This window comes from Ovis aries, chromosome 17 (genome assembly GCF_016772045.2).
Source record: "Ovis aries strain OAR_USU_Benz2616 breed Rambouillet chromosome 17, ARS-UI_Ramb_v3.0, whole genome shotgun sequence".
Lineage (NCBI taxonomy): Eukaryota > Metazoa > Chordata > Mammalia > Artiodactyla > Bovidae > Ovis > Ovis aries.
The window spans coordinates 51,736,724-51,755,557 of NC_056070.1; the positions used below are offsets into that span (position 1 = coordinate 51,736,724).

Genomic DNA, 18,834 nt, shown 5'->3' on the forward strand with positions numbered 1-18,834 from the left:
AAGTAAGGGCTCCTCATTGCGGTGGCTTCTCTTGTTTCGGACACAGGCTCTAGGTACTCGGGCTTCAGTAGGCATAGCACACAGGCTCAGTAGTTGCAGCCCCTGGGTTGCAGGCTTAATAGCGTGGTGCACAAGCTTAGTTTACTCCTCGGCATGTGGGATTTTCTCGGACCAGGGATCGAACCCATGTCTCCTGCCCTGGCAGGCAGATTATTTACCACTGAACCACCAGTGAAGCCCGATTAATTATATCTTTTTATCTTTTAAATGAGTGATCATTGGAGGACTAGCCTAGATATAATTAATAACACTTAGAATTAACAAAGAACTTAAACATATGAAACAAAGGGCCATGAGAGGCAACATTTAACTTAGATTAGAAAGGAATAAACTAAACAGAGAATGGGCAAAAACTCGGGATTGTGAAGCTTTGTAACCTTCACAGTAGTTGCTTTCACAGCATTTGGGGTCGGTGGACCCAGAAAGATGCTTTACAGACAACAAAAATATTCTTAAAGTAGTCCAGAGAACAGGTGTAGAATGGAAGCTTTTGCATTCCCCCTCTCCAAGAGGGGAAAAAAAAAAAAAGTTTAGAAAGTTGTAGGGAGGTAGGGCGGAAAAGGCAATGGCACCGCACTCCAGTACTCTTGCCTGGAAAATCCCATGGACGGAGGAGCTTGGCAGGCTGCAGCCCATGGGATCGCTAGGAGTTGGACACGACGGAGCGACTTCATTTTCACTTTTCACTTTCATGCACTGGAGAAGGAAATGGCAACCCACTCCAGTGTTCTTGCCTAGAGAATCCCAGGGACGGGGGAGCCCGGTGGGCTGCCGTCTATGGGGTCACACAGAGTTGGACACGACTGAAGCGACTTAGCAGTAGCAGCAGCAGCAGGGAGGTAGGGATGGAGAAGGGCACGGTATGCTTGCCTGGAGAAACCCATGGACAGAAGAGCCTGGTGGGCTACAAGTCCATAGGGTACCAAAGAGTCATACGCGATGGAAGCAACTTAGCATGCACGCATGCAGGGAGGTAGGGAACCCAGATGGATAATAACAAAGAACCTGTATAAAGCCCTGACCCACCCCCTTTGACCACTAGAGGGGGCTATCCATGCATTTAAAGCCACATCACTTCATTTTTTCCAAGTGAAATGATTTGATTTTTAACTTGCTTGATCCAAAATAACCAAGGACTTCATTTTTGACCACTCTAGCCATGTGACATAGAACGGTCAAGTTCTCAATGCTCAACAGCTCTTATTTTCTTAGGTAGAATAACTTTGGCATTTGACTCTGCCATGCTAATAAAATGGATCTGAGTGGTTTTCTTTAGTTTGGTTCTAAAATGTATCTACTCTAGAAATAGGTGAGGGCAATTGAGAGTACAAACTTCCAGTTACAAAATAAATAAGTCATGGGGAATGAAATGGACAACATGGGAAATACAGCCAATAATATTTTTAAAAGATGTGTATGGTGACAGATGGTAACTAGACTTAGCCTAGTGATCATTTTGTGATGTAAAGAAATATCAATCACTGTTATGCACCTAGAACACAATATTGCAGGAAAATTATACTTCAATAATAGGTGGATTATCAACTCTAATAAAGAAAATAGCAACACTATTTCTAGTAAAAAGTAAATAATAAAGCAAATTGTTCTTCAGTATGAGGATACATTCTTTTTGACAAGGACCATTTTTAAAGTCCTCATTGAATTTGTTATAGTATTTCTGGCCTTCCCTGGTGGCTCAGAGGGTAAAGCATCTGCCTGCAATGCAGGAGACCCAGCTTCAACCCCTGGGTTGGGAAGATCCTCTGGAGAAGAAAATCGCAACCCACTCCAGTATTCTTGCCTGGAGAATCCCATAGACAGAGGAGCCTGGTAGGCTAGAGTCCACGGGGTCTCAAAGAGTCGGACATGACTGAGCAACTTCACTTTCACAGTACTGCTACTGTTTTATGTTTTGGCTTTTTGGCAGCAAAGCATGTGGGAGCTTAGCTCCCAGAACAGGAATCAAACCCGCACCCCCTGCACTGGAAGGTGAAGTCTTAGCCACTGGACAGCCAGGGAGATTCCCTGAGAGCATTCTTTGTTTTAGAAAAGGAATATGAACATCTCTCGCTACTTCATGGTCTTAACAAATCCCCAAACTATCCAGAGAACATAAAACTCTTTAGTGTATGATTAATATTCAACTGTGGTTGGATGGTGTCACCGACTCAAAGGACATGAGTTTGAGCAAACTCCAGGAGATAGTGGAGGCCAAGGGTCTTGAAGAATCAGACACGACTTAGTGACTGAACGACTATTACAACAACATGAATGAGTCAGCAACTTCTAGACGACTATTCTTTACCCAGGAGGAAAAAAAAAAAAAGAATCCCAGCTTGGCTTTTTTCCATCAAATAATTGGCTCTTTCCCAATTACTCACATAACTCAAGCTTGCTTAAGTAATGTCAGCTAACTTGATTATATTATTCAAGACTGAATCATGAAGGCAAATGAAATAGAATTAATTCCAAAGCAAACGTACCTATTTTTCTGTTCCATACTCAAGGGGGTTATTGAGTGATTGCTTCACCCCACTGGTGTGCATACTAAAATTGTGTTGGGAGCTTCCCAGGTGGCTCCGTGGGGAAAGAATCTGCCTGCCAATGCAGGGTTCAATCCCTGAGCTGTGAAGATTCCCTGGAGAAGGAAATGGCAATCCACTCTAGTATTCTTGCCTGGGAAATCCTATGGACAGAGGAGCCTGGCGGGCTACAGTCCATGGGGTCTCAAAGAGTCAAACACAACTTAGCAACTAAACAACAACAACAACACACACACACCATCTATCATCGCACTAAAATTGTGTCAGTATTCAGAGGCAGTGATCAGAGGGGCCCGAGGACTCCGGGAAACTTGAACACGCGTTCTCTGAGAGTGTGAAGAAGAGAAGAGAGAAGAGGCCCCAGGTGATGCTTCAGAGCTGATGAGGATCACAAGCCACTTCCCTGCAGGGGTCCCTGACAACACTGGCCTCTCGAGCCTTTGAGGATGCCCTGCACTGAGCACTGAGGTTGCCGGCAGTCTCTCTCAGGCTTCTTGCAGTACAAGGATCTCTCGAGGATATTGATTAGCACTTTTGTTGTGATGGAAAACACTTAACGCTGGAAAGAGAGTTGTTCACACGTCTCCCCGCCACTTGGTCTGAGTCAGGTCTGCACCTTGGCGAACGTGAGATCAGAACACAGGGGAAATCAGGAAGAGACCTGAGAATGTCAGCTAGCGAATGCCCTAGATGTGTGATCCAAGACGGCTGGAGTTCACGGACTCCGGTTTTTTTTTTCCTTTCCTCAGAATGACTGTTCTGTAAATATCACTTTTGTGTATTCACATGGGGCAGAAATTTCCTTTGGGGGACTTCCCTGGTGGTGCAGTGGTTAAGACTTTGCCTTCCAATGCAGGGGGTGTGGGCTCCATCCCTGGTCGGGAAGCTAAGATCCCACGTGCTCGTGGCCAAAAAAAACAAAACACAAAACAGAAGCAGTGTTGCAACAGATTCGATAAAGACTTTAAAAAGGCTTCCTATCAAAGCCATATATATCTAAATATACATTTAAAAAAATAAATTTCTACTGGGCCGGTCTGGCTTGATATCATCCCAAGCTCAGTCTCTGTAGGCATCTGGTCAGAAGGAGCCCCTGCCCTGGGGTCCATGCTTTAGACAGCCCCACTTGGACTCTCTTGGGGGCCATGAGGATGTGCCCACCTGGATCCCTGCCTCCACACTGTGCTCCAAATCCCTGCCCCCATCGTCACCAGAGGTTTCTCCCCCAACAGCCCCAGCCTCAGTACTTGGGCCCACACAGGCTTTTCCCAGGGTCCAGGTGCCCAGGAGTCCTGGATCGGACTATTCTTGTGAACCCAGAATCTTCCCTCTCCCCGTTGCCTGGGAAGCGTGTCACCAGGGTGTGCAGCCTCTCTTTACTGCAGAAACCAGAAAGGTCTCCCTGCTTCCGGTCCGGCCCAATGGGCTGTCCACTCACCCCACCGAGGGTTTCCTTCACTCCCTTATGACACCCCTCCCCTGAAAACTAGAGCCCCTTCCCCTCCTTCCTTCAGGCAGGGGGGTGCCAGGGTTGGCAAATGAAAATAGAAGGCACTTGGTTAGATGTGAATCTCAGATTAATGAATAAACAATGAGTAAGTTTTAGCATCAGTAGGTCAGATATCTGAAAATCAAACGTAACCATGCATTCTGCACTTCATTAGGCAACCTTATCTATGCGGCTCCTCGGGATCCAAGGGGCCCCTCTTCTGCCCCCCAACAACTCCTTGGGGTCCTAACAATGCTGTATGTTATGGGTTATCCTTATTTTTTCAAAATGACTCAGCACAGTGATAGGTGAAAGGAACAAGGACAAAAAATGGTCTTGATAAAGATCAAGCATATTACGTTCGAAGGCTTGGTTTATGGTTTTTCTTTAGTATGTATTTACTTGGCTGTGCTAGGTCTTAGCTGCAGCATGCCGAATCTTTGATCTTCACTGCAGCATGTGGGATCTAGTTCCCAGGGATGAAACCTGGGCCCCCTGCATGGGGAGCATGATGTCTTAGCCACTGGACCCCCAGGAAAGTCCCCAGCTCTGTTTACTTTTAACATTTCTTACCTAATAGATGAATTTAAGGCTATAAAAGTTTTTACTCATTTCCATCACAACTGAGATATGTTACATGGTACTGCCACTGCCATTCATCTCTGAATAGTTTGCACAGGCACTGACTTCCTGATTAGCTGTCAACCTGAAGGGGAAGGGGAGGTTTTGCTAGTTTTTTGTAAATTTCCAAGTGGATAGGATTTTTGTCTCCTCCTCAGCACCTTTGATTTGTAAGATATTTTACAGTCAGATTGTGGCCTGCGGGATTTATGCATTTTTGGAATCTGATGAGATTTTCTCTCTGGCATAAAACATAGTAAGTTTTTATGAATGCTCCAAGACTGTTTGTTGGCACAAAGTTCAGAGACAGCTGATAGATTAAGTTTGTTAACAGTGATGGTTGATTTTTGTCTAATTGATTTGCAGGTTTCTGAGATATGAGGATTAATATGTTCTATTGTGGTTGGGAATTAATTTCTCACTGTACCTCTAAACATATAAACTCTCTCTTTCAAAGCTTTTAATTGAACAAAGGTACATAACTATTTACCTTGACAAATTATTCCCTGCATAAACGGATGCTTTTTACCTTGCATTTTATTGGCAAGGCTGCCACCACTGACTTTCTGTTAATATTTTCCTGGTATGTTTTTTCACTTTCTTATTTTCAACCTTTTGTGTCACTTCTTTCTTGTACATGGTCTCTTATAATCAACCTGTACACATATTTGTGGTGAATTTTACCATTCAACTTGAAAATGTCCAGAAACAGCAGAATTTAATCCATTCATATTTATTATAATGAAAACTGAAAGTGTTAATCGCTCAGTCAACTCTTTGTGACGCTATGGACTATATAGCCCACCAAGCTCCTCTGTCCATGGAATTCTCCGGGCAAGAATACTGTAGTGAGGTGCCATTCCCTTCCCCAGGGGATATTCCTGACCCAGGGATTGGACCCTGATCTCCTGCACTGCAGACTGATTCTTGAGTCTGAGCCACCAGGGCCTCACTATGATGAACACTATGTTGACATCTACTACTGCTATCTTATGTTCTTTAAGATTTTTTGGTGTGGGCCATTTTTAAAGTCCTTACTGAATTTGTCACAATTTTGCTTCTGGTTTACGTTTTGACTTTTTGGCCCTGAAACATGTGGGATCTTAGTTCCCCAACCAGGGATCAAACCTGCAACCCCTGCATTGGAAGGTGAAGTCTTGACCCCTGGACTGCCAGGGAAGTCCCTTGCCATCTTATTTTACACTTCTCTTTCTTTTGATTTCTTCTCCTGATGTGTACTGGATCAAATGAGCTGTCTTGGCAACAGTACACAGAAACCGATTCTTCTCCAAACACTGTTGGTAACAGTGATGCTGTGTGGCCTGCTGGTCGCTAGTTGAAATCTCCAGCTAATTCCTCACAGGATGTTAGGAGGACTTACCCTCTGGACTAAGTCCCTGAGTTTCCCTTGACTAAGCTCAAGACCTTATTTCAGAAAGGGAGGGGATATGCAAGGGCAGAGGATACTGTGGGGAACAGACAGGCTGAAGGCTCGAGGTGATTGCTTTAACCATGAATAGGGAGATATTTCCTTAATTTGGTATACCAAGCAAGTGAAGGGGGACACAGAAACTAAGCATGGAAGGGCACGACACCAAGTGATGCGAACAGGTTTATTTGAATCTAAGTACAACCTACCCCAGCACTGAGGCCCTCACTCCAATTTTACATCAGGAATTGCCTCTCCGGCAACTAAGAGCCAGACTCAGTTGTGGCTCTGGCATGTTCCATGCATGGAGCTGACTCCTCACGTGTCCAGCCAGTCCTTCTGAAGGACCCAGCTGTTCTCACCTGCACAGACTCTCTCACATTGTTCACAGGACTTTTCCTCTGAGCACAGGACACTACTGTAACACAGGCTTGCACTGAGCCCACTGTACACACCGACCTTTCACCTTATGCCAACAGTGTCTTCTTGCCTCACAACACAGCACAGGGTTACTTTTTTTTTTTTTTTTTTTTACCCGACTTTCAGGTCATCCCAGTGACCCACTGCTGTTCTGACCTCTTAAGTGTCCCTTTCCCCAAGGTCCCTGCACAACAAATAACTGTGTGGCTCAATCAGAAAGTTCTTCTCAATCAGTGTTCTTTATCCATCAGAGTCACAAGCTAAATTGAAAAGACTGCCTTCCTTGAAAAATGCCTATATACCACAGGTACACAAAACTCTGCATACAGTTTAAGAAGGTTCTGGATCTCTTTGAGACCCATCTATAGATCCTGGGTCTAAAAACTCAACATGACACTCACACTCTAATTCATGATGCAGAGAAGACCTGGGCCAAGACCAACTTTACAGAGGAGGAGGCCAAGTCAGGATGAACCCACTTTCTGAAGCAGTATGGGGGAGCAGGACTGACGGGGTACATGCAAAACAGGCTATAAATTGTGTAAATTTACCTGAAAATCAGTAAGAGCATCATACATGTGCTATTATCTTATTCTAAAAATGTATTTTAGTTGTATCTATTATACCTGTTTGCTGTTTAGTCACCAAGTCATGTCTGACTCTTTGCGACCCTGCAGACTATAGCCCATGAGGCTCCTCTGTCCATGGGATTTCCCAGGCAAGAATACTGGAGGGGGCTGCCATTTCCTTCTCCAATACTATACCTGCATCTGAACAATGAAAGCACTTTGGTTCAATGGGTCACAGTCCACCAAGACCTCCACTGACGCATGTGACAAACACAGTGCCCAGGAACCTCCGGAGTTGCTCGTGTGCCTCTTAATATTTTAAAATGTAAGGTGAGAATGATTTATTTAAAATGTCTTTGTGTCCTTCTGACCTCAGAATTACTCTACCTTATGCACACCAGGAGTGGGAACCAAGTGGTAACACCTGGAGGCCTCCCTGCCCGCAGGGTTTGGCTGATACTGGCTAGCGGGAGCTGGAAGCTCTCCCAGAATTTCTAAGGCTCTTGGCGTGTGTGTCTCAGGGCTGCCCTCCCCTGGCCCCAGAATTATTGATGTGTGGTACTTAGTTGTTCTGCCCCACTTCCGTCTGGACACAGCATTTGGCCCTTCCATGAGTTTCCATAAGAAATCCGCTCAGACTGAGCATCCCAAGATTTCAGGGGGAAGGTCTCTGTGATCGCGAGGGTCCATACAGGACGGCGTGCAACCAGACACCACCCTGCCCTGCTGGGTCCCTCTCTTCAATTCCCTTCCCAAGTCCACTCTGCATCTTCTCGTGTCAGACTATACTGGCACACTCGAGTTCTTTGCTTTCTCACCACGTGGAGCCATTCAGCCTTCTCTAGGTCCCACCCCAAATGCAGATGTCCAGACCCATCACAGTGTTCAACAGGACAAAAGGACTCCAGATAACGTGACTCATCTTCCTTAATAGGCAACTGGGATTAATAATAATTATCTGTTACATTATAAAGGTTAGGCACTTCAGGGGCTTTCCAGGTGGCACTGGTGGTGAAGAATCTGCCTGCCAGTGCAGGAGACATAAGAGATGCAGTCTCTATCCCTGGGTCAGGAAGATCCCCTGGAGGAGGGCATGGCAACTGACTCCAGTGCTCTTTCCTGGAGAATCCCATGGACAGAGGAGCCTGGCAGGCTACAGTCCATAGGGTTGCAAAGAGTCAGACACGACTGAAGCGACAGCACGCAAGTACTTTATATGTGTTTATTTCATTTTCTCAAGTATCTCCCAGGTTATTTTCAAAACCATTTTACAAATGAGAAACCTGAGGTTCAGAGAAGTTAAGCTCAAAGTCACAGAGTAAGGGCCCTATCACCTTCCACTTCCCCACCCCTCTTCATCTCAATCTGTGTACCAACTCGGCAATACAACTTATACTGATAACCTGCTTCCTGCCCTGTGATTGTATCAACCTCTTTCTCACCTCTTCTTCAGGGTTTGATTTCACCATTGAGTATTTTTTCTATCTTCTGATATTTGCTTTCACTTATTATTTTCAAATTGCTGAGGATAACAGCAGGTTGTACAGAAAACATTGCTTAATAATTTAAATTTGTGGGAATAACTGAACCAAGCGTTGGAAGGCCCCTGGGAAGGCATCGGGAAACTGGGAAGTGAGCCGTGACTTCTCGCTCTCATACCTGAACCCCCAGCAGGCACAGGAGTAACTTGATGGGTGAATGTGAGTGGAAGTGTGACCTCTCTGCCCCACCCCACTCACACTGAAAGGGTTATCTGGATTACTTCTGCCTCAACCAGAACTGGAGCATAGACTCACCCCAAGAGGCAGATGGATGCCAGACCCACTATCAGAGTGTGGCTAAGGTCTGGGCCACCACTTAGCTGAGAGGTGTCAGGCCTTAGCAGAGGGGGGTGACAGCCATCAAGGGCCACAGCAGAGCTTGCAAAGTGGAACAGAAGCCTATGGGCAGCATGCAGATAACTGTGTAGTCGCCCAGTCGTGTCCAGCTCTTTGCAACCCCGTGGACGGATAGCCCACCAGGCTCCTCTGGGTTGCCATTTCCTTAATACAAATACCAAAATGGGTCACACAGGAAATGTGAATTAATTGCTAACCTTTAAAAATAATTAAATTTTAAGTAAAAATCTGGATTGTTGGTTCTTCCTTAAAAGAGCAGACCATGCGGGACCCTGAGGCTTGGTTTCCATGATGGAAACCAACAGCTACCACTAAGCAGGCCATCCTCTCAGGAGGGTGGGCTTTCTCCAGTCTGCCAAAGACCTCATGATTCCTTGGTCAACCGCTGGTCCCCTGGGCAGGGCGTCCTCACATCTTGGTTTGCTGGGATGGTCCCCGTTTAGGCTTGTTGTCCATGTTCGAGTATTAACAGCAACCTCTTCACTATATCATATGGTCACCTAGACGTAATGCACAAGCCCACTCCACCATACACACACACACACAGACAGACACCCCCATCCCCACCAAATCCATACCACTGTATGTCAAGCACAGAACCCTGTTATAAAGTGATTTTATTAAATTGATTTGGACATACTGTAGGTCAAATAATATTTTCCAAAGGTAACAATTATGGACTTTAAAGCTCGACGTAAAATTAGTAGCTTCAAAAGTGTTAGTCATATTCCCCAGCAACAGCATGATAAAATAATTCAACTATGTAGAAATATAGAACTCTAGGACTAGCTGGAAACTCGGAAATCATTTAGCCTAATGTCCTCATTTTGTATGTGAGAAAACTAGACTCAAAGATTAAGCGATTTTGCCCAAGCTCACATACCTAATAGTAATAAAGCTAGAAATCAAACCAATTTTCCCTAAAACTAAAATTCTATCAGTGATATTTCAACTGGCTCGCTATCAACTAAAAGTCTAGGCTTTTCTCTAATGCTCCACACTACTGTGACATGAAAGAGGGTTAAGACACTACAGTAAATCGTAGTCGAGGAATTCAGATCTGGAAGGGGCTTTATCAAATAACTAAGCCAGCCCTCTCTTCGCAAAAAGGAGGAAAATTACGTGAAGTGACTTCCCAAAGGCTTGTTAACAGAGCTATCCAGATGAAAATCCAGATGTTAACACATGTACCCCCCCCAAATCCCATCTTCTACCTTCACCCACTCAGTTATGTGCCCTTTTTAAATCTCCTTTATGCGCTGAGGTTTTAGTTATACAAAAACCCCTTCCAGTCAAACAGAAGAAATTAATTCAAATATGAAGAGAAAATCAAGCTTTGTTTCGTATTTCGGTGACTATTTCGGGTAGTTCATTTTCCAACCTCTCAAGACAGTGGACAGACACTGCTAACCTGATCACCCAGTTCAGAGCTTTCAAAAAGCCTTAATTTCCCCCAAAGACTTCCTGAGCAAAAACGACTACATGTGGGAAATCAACGAAAACAGGAATGAGGAGAGAAACAAAGTTCAAACTTAGTTGCTTTTTGTTGTCATTGGGGACTTTTGGTCTTCTAAACATTCCTGGGGTTCCTCCACATGAGTTTTTAATATCAATGTAGCCAAAAAAAAAAGGGGGCCTATAAACTTCAGGATACTGAGGGTTCAGCATCTCCCCCACCCCGCTGCTCACTACACTCACCTCCGGGCAGCGCCTTCTGCTCCGCCCACTGCACACCGCAGGGCCCCCCACCTGCGAAAGCTGGGCACCTGCGCTCCACAGCCTTCCCGCACCGCCCTTGCCCGCACAAAGGCCTCCCTGACCGCTATCTACCGCCGCCCCCCCCCCCCACCCCCCCACCGCTCTAAATCACCACCCTAGGTTATTTTCTCCATAGCACTTAAATCACTATCTCACACTACATTATTTGTTTACTTGCTTATCATCTGTCTCCTCCACCAGAAGTCAACTCCACGAGAGTAGGGCCCTTGTCTGTCTTACTCAGTGGTATCCCCCGCAAGGGGCACAGTGCCTGGCACATAGGAGGTGTTCAATAAATATTTGTCCAATGAATGAAGAAAGAAAAGGAGAGGTTAACAGAGACTTTCCTGCCTACAAAGGAACGGATATGTAATCCTACACATTATTGCCCAAAATTACAGAAACAGAACTATTATTAGGGACGCCTCCTACCATCCGCTTCTCCTACAGGAAAGTGGCTCCACGTGTTACTAAAGGAGCCCCAGAGGGCAGTTCTGGATGGAGAAAAGTCCTAACTCCGCTCACTTCCTCCTCCCTATTTACATTCAGCTATTGTCCCCCCCAAAAAAAAACAAAAAAATATTCAAGTTAAAAATATGTGATGTAGCCACTAGAAAATTAAGTCTAACATAGTGACACAGTGATTAGCAGAATTCACAAAATTAAAGTTCAAGGGCGTGTATGCTTGCCAATGATTTTCTCTGATAGGCAAAGTGGCCATCATGAGTCACCTAAAACCTAAAATGAAATTTGATGCCATCTAGGAAGGGGTGGATATTTATGGGCATTTGGAGGATACACGGGTAAAATGAGTGCAGAAGCAATGGGATACATGGACAGATATGGAGAGGCTAAACCAAGTGGTAACCTCTGAAGTGCCAGAACACTACTTGGTGGGAGCTGGCCGTTTTCAGATGCATTCACCTGGGATCAAGAGAAGGAAGATCATGAGTTCCTGAAATGGGGCAGTATCTGGGCTAACTTTTAGGTTAAGTGTAGACAGAAGGTGACTTGGGAGGCTGCGCAACCACCATGGTTTCCTGTGTATTCCACCAGAATCCCAGGAAATGCACACCCACGACTGGGACCTCACAGCCTGCCCTGGGCACACACTCACAGGAGCTCCAGATTCACAAGTTGTGCAACACACTTGGCATGAATCCAAAAACTCACCCTCACACATGCCTCCTGGAAAACAATGTTCTGCTGGGTCCTGCTGTAAAAATTTCTTGGATCAATGTAGGTATTTACAGGGTTTTTCCTTCCTAGTGGCACTTATGGGTTTTAAGAATTTTTTTTTAACTCTTAGCAAAACACTTTATATAACTGATATTTTGAGATGGTTTCTCTCCTTTGTGTGCACTCTCTGGTGGATGCAGAGGCTGGTGCTCTGACTGAAGGCCTTCCCACACTCATCGCACTTAAAAGGTTTTTCCCCTGTGTGCACTCTCTGATGGATGCAGAGGCTGGAGCTCTGGCTGAAGGCCTTCCCACACCCACAGCACCTATAGGGCTTCTCCCCGGTGTGCACTCTCTGATGGATGCAGAGGCTGGAGCTCTGGCTGAAGGCCTTCCCACACTCATAGCATTTATAGGGCTTCTCTCCTGTGTGGACTCTCTGATGCATGCAGAGGCTGGAAGTGTGCCTGAAGGCCTTCCCACACTCTTCACATTTAAAGGGCTTCTCTCCGGTGTGCACTCTCTGATGCATGCAGAGGTTTGAACTATTGCTAAAGCCCCTTCCACACTCACTACAGACATAGGGTTTCTCACCTGTATGAACTCTCATGTGAATCTGCAGGTGTGAGCTCCAATTGAAGGCTTTGCCACACTCGTAACACTTATAGGGCTTCTCCACTGTGTGGATTTTCTTATGTCTGTTAAGTTTGGTCGTAGTACTGAAATCCTTACCGCAATCGTCACATTTATAGACCTTCTCTCCTGTGTGGTCTCGCCAATGAATATGAAGTTCTGATATATGAAAGAAACCCTTGTCACACTTGTCACATTTATGGGGCTTCTCAGCAGTGTGAATTTTCTGATGCATAAAAAGATCTGCTCTCTCAGAGAAAAACTCCCTGCACATGGGGCACTTGTAGATCATGGTTCCTATTTGGTATCGTGATTTAGAGATTTCCTTACAAAGACTACAGTTACAGGCGGCTGTCTCAGAGTCTCTCATTTGGCCATGGTGGCGTTTATCTCAAGCTGGCTCTATGTGGGAGGTCTGAGGTCGGCCTAAGCTTTTCCCTGCCTGTCTTTCTATGGAAGGTTTCTTCCTGCATAGTGTTCCTCACTATTATTACTGGTTATAAAGTGACATGTATATCCACATCAACTCTGGAACTCATTAACACAGCACTTTCTTTTAGATCCTGAGCTGTCAACATTCCAAGAGGCTGCCAGGGTGCAAACCTTTGTGCTTTTAAGCCCCTGGAATCTTCCTCTTGCAGAATAATCTCGTTCGTCTCACTTGCAGGGAAAGGCCTGCCCAGTGTCCCCTGCAGCCGAGGGCGCGGTCCTGCGTGCTGGCCTCGGTCCCCGGGAGCCTCCCCTTGCAGAGGCACTATGACATCCTGCTTCCTTCGCATCAGACAGGAGCCTCCCAGGAAGCAAGCACCGTGGGTCCAGGCGTGTCAACCCTTCCTTGTGAGGTCTCCCTGCACAGCTGTTGCTCTGGTGGTCTCCTGTAACAGAAACGTAAACACATACACTGAAAATGCCTTTCTCGTCCAGAAAATTGCCATGGATTCTATAATTAATTTCCAATAAGCAAGACAGTGGTGACACAGACCTTCTGTGATCTTGAGGAAGGAGCTCTCTCTTCTAGAGATGTATCTCTTGGATTTTCAGGTCTGAAGAAGAGAATATGTAGATATCATGCTCCCATTCACAGTCCACACACATAATCCAATTACAACCACTGACTGTAATTATCTAAGCAACACCAAGGGCTAATATTATTGAAAAAGAGAAGAAATCCTCAGAAGACCTACATGTGAGTATGAGAAGCAGCTGTCTACACAAAGGAGCAATAAGGAAAACTCCCTCCACTTGGAACCTCAGAAGGAACAATGCTGCTGCTTCTGGAGCTGAAACACAATACTGAGGAGCCCTCCAATCCAGAGAAAGTAAATATATGACATGTCAGCATCAAGAGTCATTCCCTCGCTTAACTGTCCCAATGGTTTCCTGATGTTCTTAGAATCCCAATTCTTAACCTAAAACCCAAGGTCCTGCACGGCCCTGCCCCCACCTGTTCCAACTTCACACACGGCTGGGTGTGTCAGCTGCCTCTCTCTCCTCTTCCTCAAGAAGGCTCCTGGCTAAGACTCTATTTAAGTCTCTTATTTGATTCCTTCAGAGTACAGTGAACTTGTAATTATCTAATTGTTCCTTGCTTTTTGTTCTGTCTCCTGTGCTAGAAAGTAAACACCAGGAGGGAGGAACTTAGTATGTTGCTCACTTACATTCTGGCCAAGCAGGTGTTCAATGGATACCTACTGGATGCATCCACAGGGTACTTAATGACATCTCCTCTCTCCCGCAGATATGTCCTGCTTCATTCTGGTACAGCAGGTAAAGGTATATTTTCCACTGCCTTATTACCAGACTTTTGATAACCAACATGGGACAAAATATACACCAAATAGACACAGAAGAAAATCCCCAAGTACTCAATCTGAAATCTTCTGAGGTTTAGGATGCCTTAGCTACATTTTCATGTCCTGTATTATGCTCAGCAAGTGATACTTCAGTTACTTAGTTAATGAAATAAACAGATCTTAGAATAACATTCTCAATACTATGCTCAATACAAAGACAGGGTACACAAGGGCTTGAGGTTTCTTTAACATTAAAATCACAAAATAAGGGGACCTCTCCGGTGGTCCAGCAGTTACGATTCCAAGCTTCCAATGCAAGGGATGCAGGTTCAATCCCTGGTCGGGGAACAAAGATCCTACATGCCAAGTGGCATGGCCCAAAAAAGGAAAAAAAAAGCAAAATAAACAGAACTGTTTCCAGATGGAAGTGTCAGAATAAGGTAATTCACCTAAACAACCAAGGTTTCAGCAAAAGAAAATATAATCAGTGTGTGAAAAATTATATATGCATCTATCTATCCCAAGATATACTGGCAAAATAGGAGATGGCCAGTTTATTCACTCATGCGGTACCTGTCACAGCAAAACTGCAGGCAGCCCAAGGCCCACCCACTGGGGAGGGCTTAAACCAACTATGGGGCTTCCTTACAGGGAACTACTGCTCAGCCATCAAAACGAGGGAATGGGGACGAGCATGATGTACTGACACAAGTAAGCCCAGGGGCTGGTGCTGGTGGTTTAGTTGCTAAGTCGTGTCCAACTCTTGTGACCCCATGGACTGTAGCCTGCCAGGCTCCTCTGTCCATGGGATTCTACAGGCAAGAATACTGGAGTGGGTTGCCATTCCCTTCTCCAGGCCCAGATAATACTATCTAGGAAAAACAAAACAAGGCACAGATTAATATATCCAACCTGCTAACTTTTGTGCAAAAAAGGCGGGGAATGTGAATTATTTACATTTATCTTTATGTGATGTATAAAAGTAAACATGGAGAAAGATAATACAAAACGAACTTTTTATTGAAGTATAATTTACAATGTTCTGTTAGTTCCAGGTGTACAACAAGTGATTCTGTTAGACATTTAGATATATATTCCTTTCCAGATTGTGGTTATTGCAAGATATTGAGTATAGCTCCTTGTGCTTGAGTTGAGTAGGTCCTTGCTGTTTTCTATTTTATATGTAGTAGCATGCATATGTTAATCCCAAATGCCTATTTTATCTCCTCCACTTATCCTGCTTGGTAACAGTTAAGTTTGTTTTCTACATCTGAAAGTCTATTTTTGTTTAATACAAAATGAATTTAAACAGGAAGAAGAAGAAAAGGATGAAGTAAAATTTCTCTGAATGTAACATTATGTTGTTTTGGCTTTGGAAACATATGTTTATATATTCAAAAAATGAAATTAAATAAACAAGAAAAGCAGTTCCTAAAATTTTAAAACAAACTGAAGAAAATGAACCTTAACTTTCCTGTTATCCACAAAAAACTTTTAAGTACAAGAGATTGAATGTCCATACTTGGAGGGAAGTTCTGTTGATAAATAAAGCTGCAAAGAACTTAAACTTCTTTCATAGTTTAACTGACTTATAACAAATGTATGTTCATAAAGTAGGATAATGCAAATAACTCATTATGGTAATGTTGTTGGGAACCAAGATTCAAAGTGAAAGAAGTGAGATACTGACATAAAATCAAAATTAAGGAAAAAAATCTTATAATGTAAAATTTGATTTAGAAATATCTGTTTGAATTCATGTTTCCCTTCCTCTTTTTTTTTTCAGGGTATCCACCAAAAAGGCCTGTAAACAATGATAACCAACAGCAGTGGTCCCTTCTCTTATGGAACCTTCTCCACCAAATGGCACAGGGATCTTTGCAGAGTGGCTGGTCTCAAGGCCAGAGCAGCACTTTACACAGTGAGCCTTGGGACACCTTGTTACGCCAGAATGTGAGGAGTCATGCCAAAGAACACAGATGCCAACTTATGAATAGACTCCCATTGGCCAAAACTGGGACAACTGAGCGTCAGAAGGAATGATGAATGTGATCCATTGAAACACACCAAATATACAAAATCCCTGAATTCACAGTGACGACAAGGGGTGGGGAGGCATGGAGAGAGAAAGAGGGACAGAGACAGAGAGACAGACTCAAGGCACTAGACTAAACTGAAAGTTACAGAATACCAACTTTTACCTTTTTTGAAACTTGGCAATTAAAAGGAAAGAATGTCTTCCTCTATAAACTCTTTCAAGAGAATGCAACAAGCCAGCTAGTAAATGTGCAACTGTAACGAAATGAATGATTCAGACCATGGCAAGAAATGGGCAAAAACCTCAGATTAAAGACTGATCAAGAACTTCTTATACTTTTGAGGATCCCACTATCAACCCTGGACCCCCTTATCATGTCAACATACTCCAAGAGGAGCAAGTACACCCCCTGCCTCCTGGCCTGATGCCACAGGAACCACACAGCGTCACCTGAAACATTCTTGCCAAACACGCCTCCTGGACTCCTTTTTATTTGAGAGAACTAGGAGGGACGGCTCGGGAACTACCAGGATGGATAGGGAACTATCCAGGTAGTTGCTACCAGGATAGCAGCAATCACCTGCTGCTATCCCACAGCAGGCTAGGGATACAAGCAGAAAAATAACAAAATGTGAGCCAGTCCACAGGACAACTGCCCATTTCTGCAACAAGTAAATGGTGTGGAAAAGGTTGGAGGGGAGGGCGGACTTCCCTGATGGTCTAGCGGTTAAGACTCTGCACTTCCAATGCAGGGGGCTTGGGTTTGACCCCTGATCAGAGAACTAAGATCCCATATGCTACATGCCACAGCCAAAAAAAAAAAAAAAACACAAAAAAAAGTTGAGGTGGGAGCTGCTCTAGATTAAAGACACCTGAGATATAACAATCAAATGTAACTTGAGGACCTACCTTCTTAGGAATTTGATTCAAATAAGCCAGCTGCTAAAACGGGACAACTAGGGAGATGCTCATTAGGGACTAGGTATCAGATTACACAAGGAACTGGGCTCACTGTACGTGGTATGATGATGCCTTTGCAGTTGTGTGAACCAATGTCTGTATTTTTAGAGATGTATACTGAGGCTTGTAACAATGAAATGATGTCTGAGATACATCTTAAAATGCTTGGGCTAAATAAAAATAACAGACAAAGCAAATGCGGGAGAACTGTTGTAACTGTCGAATCTAGGTGACAGATAAATAATGAATAAGACAGTCGATCTCTTCCTTTGTGTATGTCTGTCCTTTTTCATGATAACAAAACTGGCTAATACTGGGAAACATTCTTTGCCTTCTCCTCTCGCAATAACAAACTGACCGCCAAACCTGGAACACTGCACAGAGGTACACGTGAACCAAGCAGATGCAGCCCTCCAGTGGCTGCGACCTCAGCAGTCCATCCTGAGAGCGTGAGTGTGGGTGCACTGCAGACGTCTCTGGAGAGCGGAGGGAGGCTGCTGGGGATGAGCAAGGGACGCGGGGAGCAGTGCTGCACTCGGTTCCTCCTTCCCTCACCAGCTCCTCAACCGAGATGCCGTGATTCCCCTGGGGCCCCTCCCTTGGAGAGGCAGCGGCCAGAGTCAGGGCATCCATCCAGACTGGCCTCAGAGAGACTGGCTCTGCTGGTAACGTAAAACTCCTGCAGTCGTCGGACGTGACCTTCCACCAGAGTGCCTCTAAGCAGGGAAATCGGGTACTGCCATGCCTTCCAGGTAAAAGGCCTGGGCACAGCTATAAGTCTCAATGCACTGAGCGCAAACCATATTCTGCAGGTAAAAGGCCAGGCAAAGAATCTCCAGACTTGCCATGTGACCAACAAGAGAAGGACAAACAGGCATCAAGGATCCCCACCACAGCCTTTCCTAAAACAGCACCTGTCTCACTGCCTCTTCACAGACGGCAGACCAAGAGAGCAGGGAGGAATCACAGAATTCTACACGCCGCAAGGGCACGATGCTCCCATGAATCTCTCCCTCGAAGCATGTTTCCTATCCAGTGTCCCATAAGGGCTTTCACAGGGACAGTGTGTATGACTGGGGGCCACCTGGGAGACCCGAGGAGGAAGTGGGCTTGCAGCTGAGGTCGCCAGGCACCACCACAGGCCATGTCCCGACTCTCCACGAGACTTCGAGGCACCATCAGCAAGTCCGTGCCTTCAACCTGCATGTGAGGAGACCTTTTCAAATAAGAAAGGTGCAGAAATGAGAGGAAAAGGGTTTTAAGTAGCCCAACTGCCCCAAACCCCACCTTTCATTAAAAGGAGTTTCTTCTCTCCCTGAGGTCTGTCCATCAGGAGATCTGCCTCATGTCAACTATGTGACACCAACACCACCTCATCAACACCTGTCCCTAGGCCACTTAAAAGTAAGGGATCTAGGTGAACAAACAGCTGCGGCTGAAATGC

General features: G+C 45.0%; 1 protein-coding gene across 6 annotated transcripts in view; it reads right to left on the bottom strand.

Annotated features, from left to right (window-relative positions):
* Nucleotides 1-9,628: 9,628 nt before the first annotated feature.
* ZNF664 (zinc finger protein 664) overlaps nt 9,629-18,834 on the bottom strand; it is a 35,995-nt gene continuing 26,789 nt past the window's right edge. For all 6 annotated transcript variants that reach the window (XM_060401098.1, XM_042234554.2, XM_042234553.1 and 3 more), the window contains 2 exons: nt 13,582-13,642; nt 9,629-13,474 (listed from right to left, as the gene is read on the bottom strand). In XM_060401098.1, coding sequence (XP_060257081.1) covers nt 12,106-12,969 — 864 coding nt within the window. In that variant the 5' untranslated portion in view covers nt 12,970-13,474; nt 13,582-13,642 and the 3' untranslated portion in view covers nt 9,629-12,105. The remainder of the gene's footprint in view (nt 13,475-13,581; nt 13,643-18,834) is intronic.